Here is a 1,366-nt window from a genome sequence, read left to right on the forward strand (position 1 = left end):
CGCGGCTCCCTGTCAGTCGGCCCGCGGCCGGGCCCAGAGCCTGAGCTCTCTCACCGGGCTGCAGCTGACGGAGGCCTGCAGCCCCACAGGCCCTTGGGCGTGGCTTGCCTTCCCCCGTGGATTCCCACGGTTGGCCGTGGGTCAGGTCAGAATGTTCGTGACCGAATACCGCAAGTTACAGCGGTAGAGTGGAGAAGGATAGATCCAGAGATCGTGCTCTTACGTTGTGTTTCATGCCGTTGTGGTCTCTCTGTGGTTTAAGAACGAGCCTTACACTGTATCTTTTTACAGTCCTTTGTTTTCCCTTCTTTTGTTTTATTTTTAGGGTTGGTAAAGTTTCAGCCGTCCCTCTGGCCTTGGGATTCAGTGAGGAACAACTTAAGAAGCGCCCTGACTGAGATGTGTGTGTTGTATGATGTTCTTAGTATTGTCAAGGATAAAAAGTTCATGACTCTAGATCCAGTTGTGCAAGATCCCCTTCCTCCAAAACAGGTATGTTGTACCTACTTGTGTAGCTTTTATGGCTTGATACTAAAGATTTTATTTCACTAGAATTTTTCATGTATGATACGTACAAGATTTAGTAAAATGTTCCTTGTGATGTGCTGGTACAGTGCTTTATGGGTCCGGGGAAGGCTGACAATGGGAGGTGAGGCTGATTTCAAAGGCCTCTTTGGTGAAGCTGTAAGTCAAAACGCTGCTTGTGGCTACATAATATTGTCATGAAAGTTACTCTAGATAAGTTACTGAACATCCAGCAAAACTAAGTTGTCAGTCACTGTCAATTAGTACAACTAATAATAATAATTTTTGGACAATTAACATACAAGAAGTTTTTTTCTTTATTTGTTACTAGAATCCTCAGTTTCTACAGCTGATTTCAAAAAAGAAGTCATTAGCTGGAGCAGCTCAAATCCTGTTGAAAGGTGCAGAAAGATTATCCAAATCGGTTGCAGAAAACCAGGAAAATAAGCGACAAAGAGACTTCAACTCTGAACTGCTAAGACTGAGACAACATTGGAAGCTGAGAAAAGTAGGAGACAAAATTCTTGGCGATCTGAGCTACAGAAGTGCAGGTAAACAGTAGGGTCTTTTGTTTTTCTCAAGAATGGGTATTTATATTCCACAATTTTGTTTTTGTAACTGGAAAAACAGATGGAATATTTTTAATAACAAATAGTATCAGATAATAAAGTATTATCATAGAATCGTAGAATAGTTTGGGTTGGAAGGGACCTCTAAAGGTCATCTAGTCCAACCCCCCTGCCGTGGGCAGGGACATCTTCAACCAGATCAGGTTGTTCAGAGCCCCATCCAGCCTGACCTGGAATGTTTCCAGGGATGGGGCATCCACCACCTCTCTGGG

The 1,366-nt window shown here is 43.6% G+C and overlaps 1 protein-coding gene across 1 annotated transcript in view; it reads left to right on the forward strand.

The window, feature by feature from the left end:
• Positions 1 to 329: 329 nt before the first annotated feature.
• The window catches only part of MED17 (mediator complex subunit 17), a 13,638-nt gene continuing 12,601 nt past the window's right edge, over positions 330 to 1,366 (forward strand). The window contains exons 1-2 of the mRNA XM_009334846.1: positions 330 to 492; positions 857 to 1,076. Of these exons, the coding sequence (XP_009333121.1) occupies positions 400 to 492; positions 857 to 1,076 (313 nt within the window). The 5' untranslated portion in view covers positions 330 to 399. The remainder of the gene's footprint in view (positions 493 to 856; positions 1,077 to 1,366) is intronic.

The sequence above is a fragment of the Pygoscelis adeliae genome, unplaced genomic scaffold (assembly GCF_000699105.1).
Source record: "Pygoscelis adeliae isolate BGI_AS28 unplaced genomic scaffold, ASM69910v1 Scaffold141, whole genome shotgun sequence".
NCBI lineage: Eukaryota > Metazoa > Chordata > Aves > Sphenisciformes > Spheniscidae > Pygoscelis > Pygoscelis adeliae.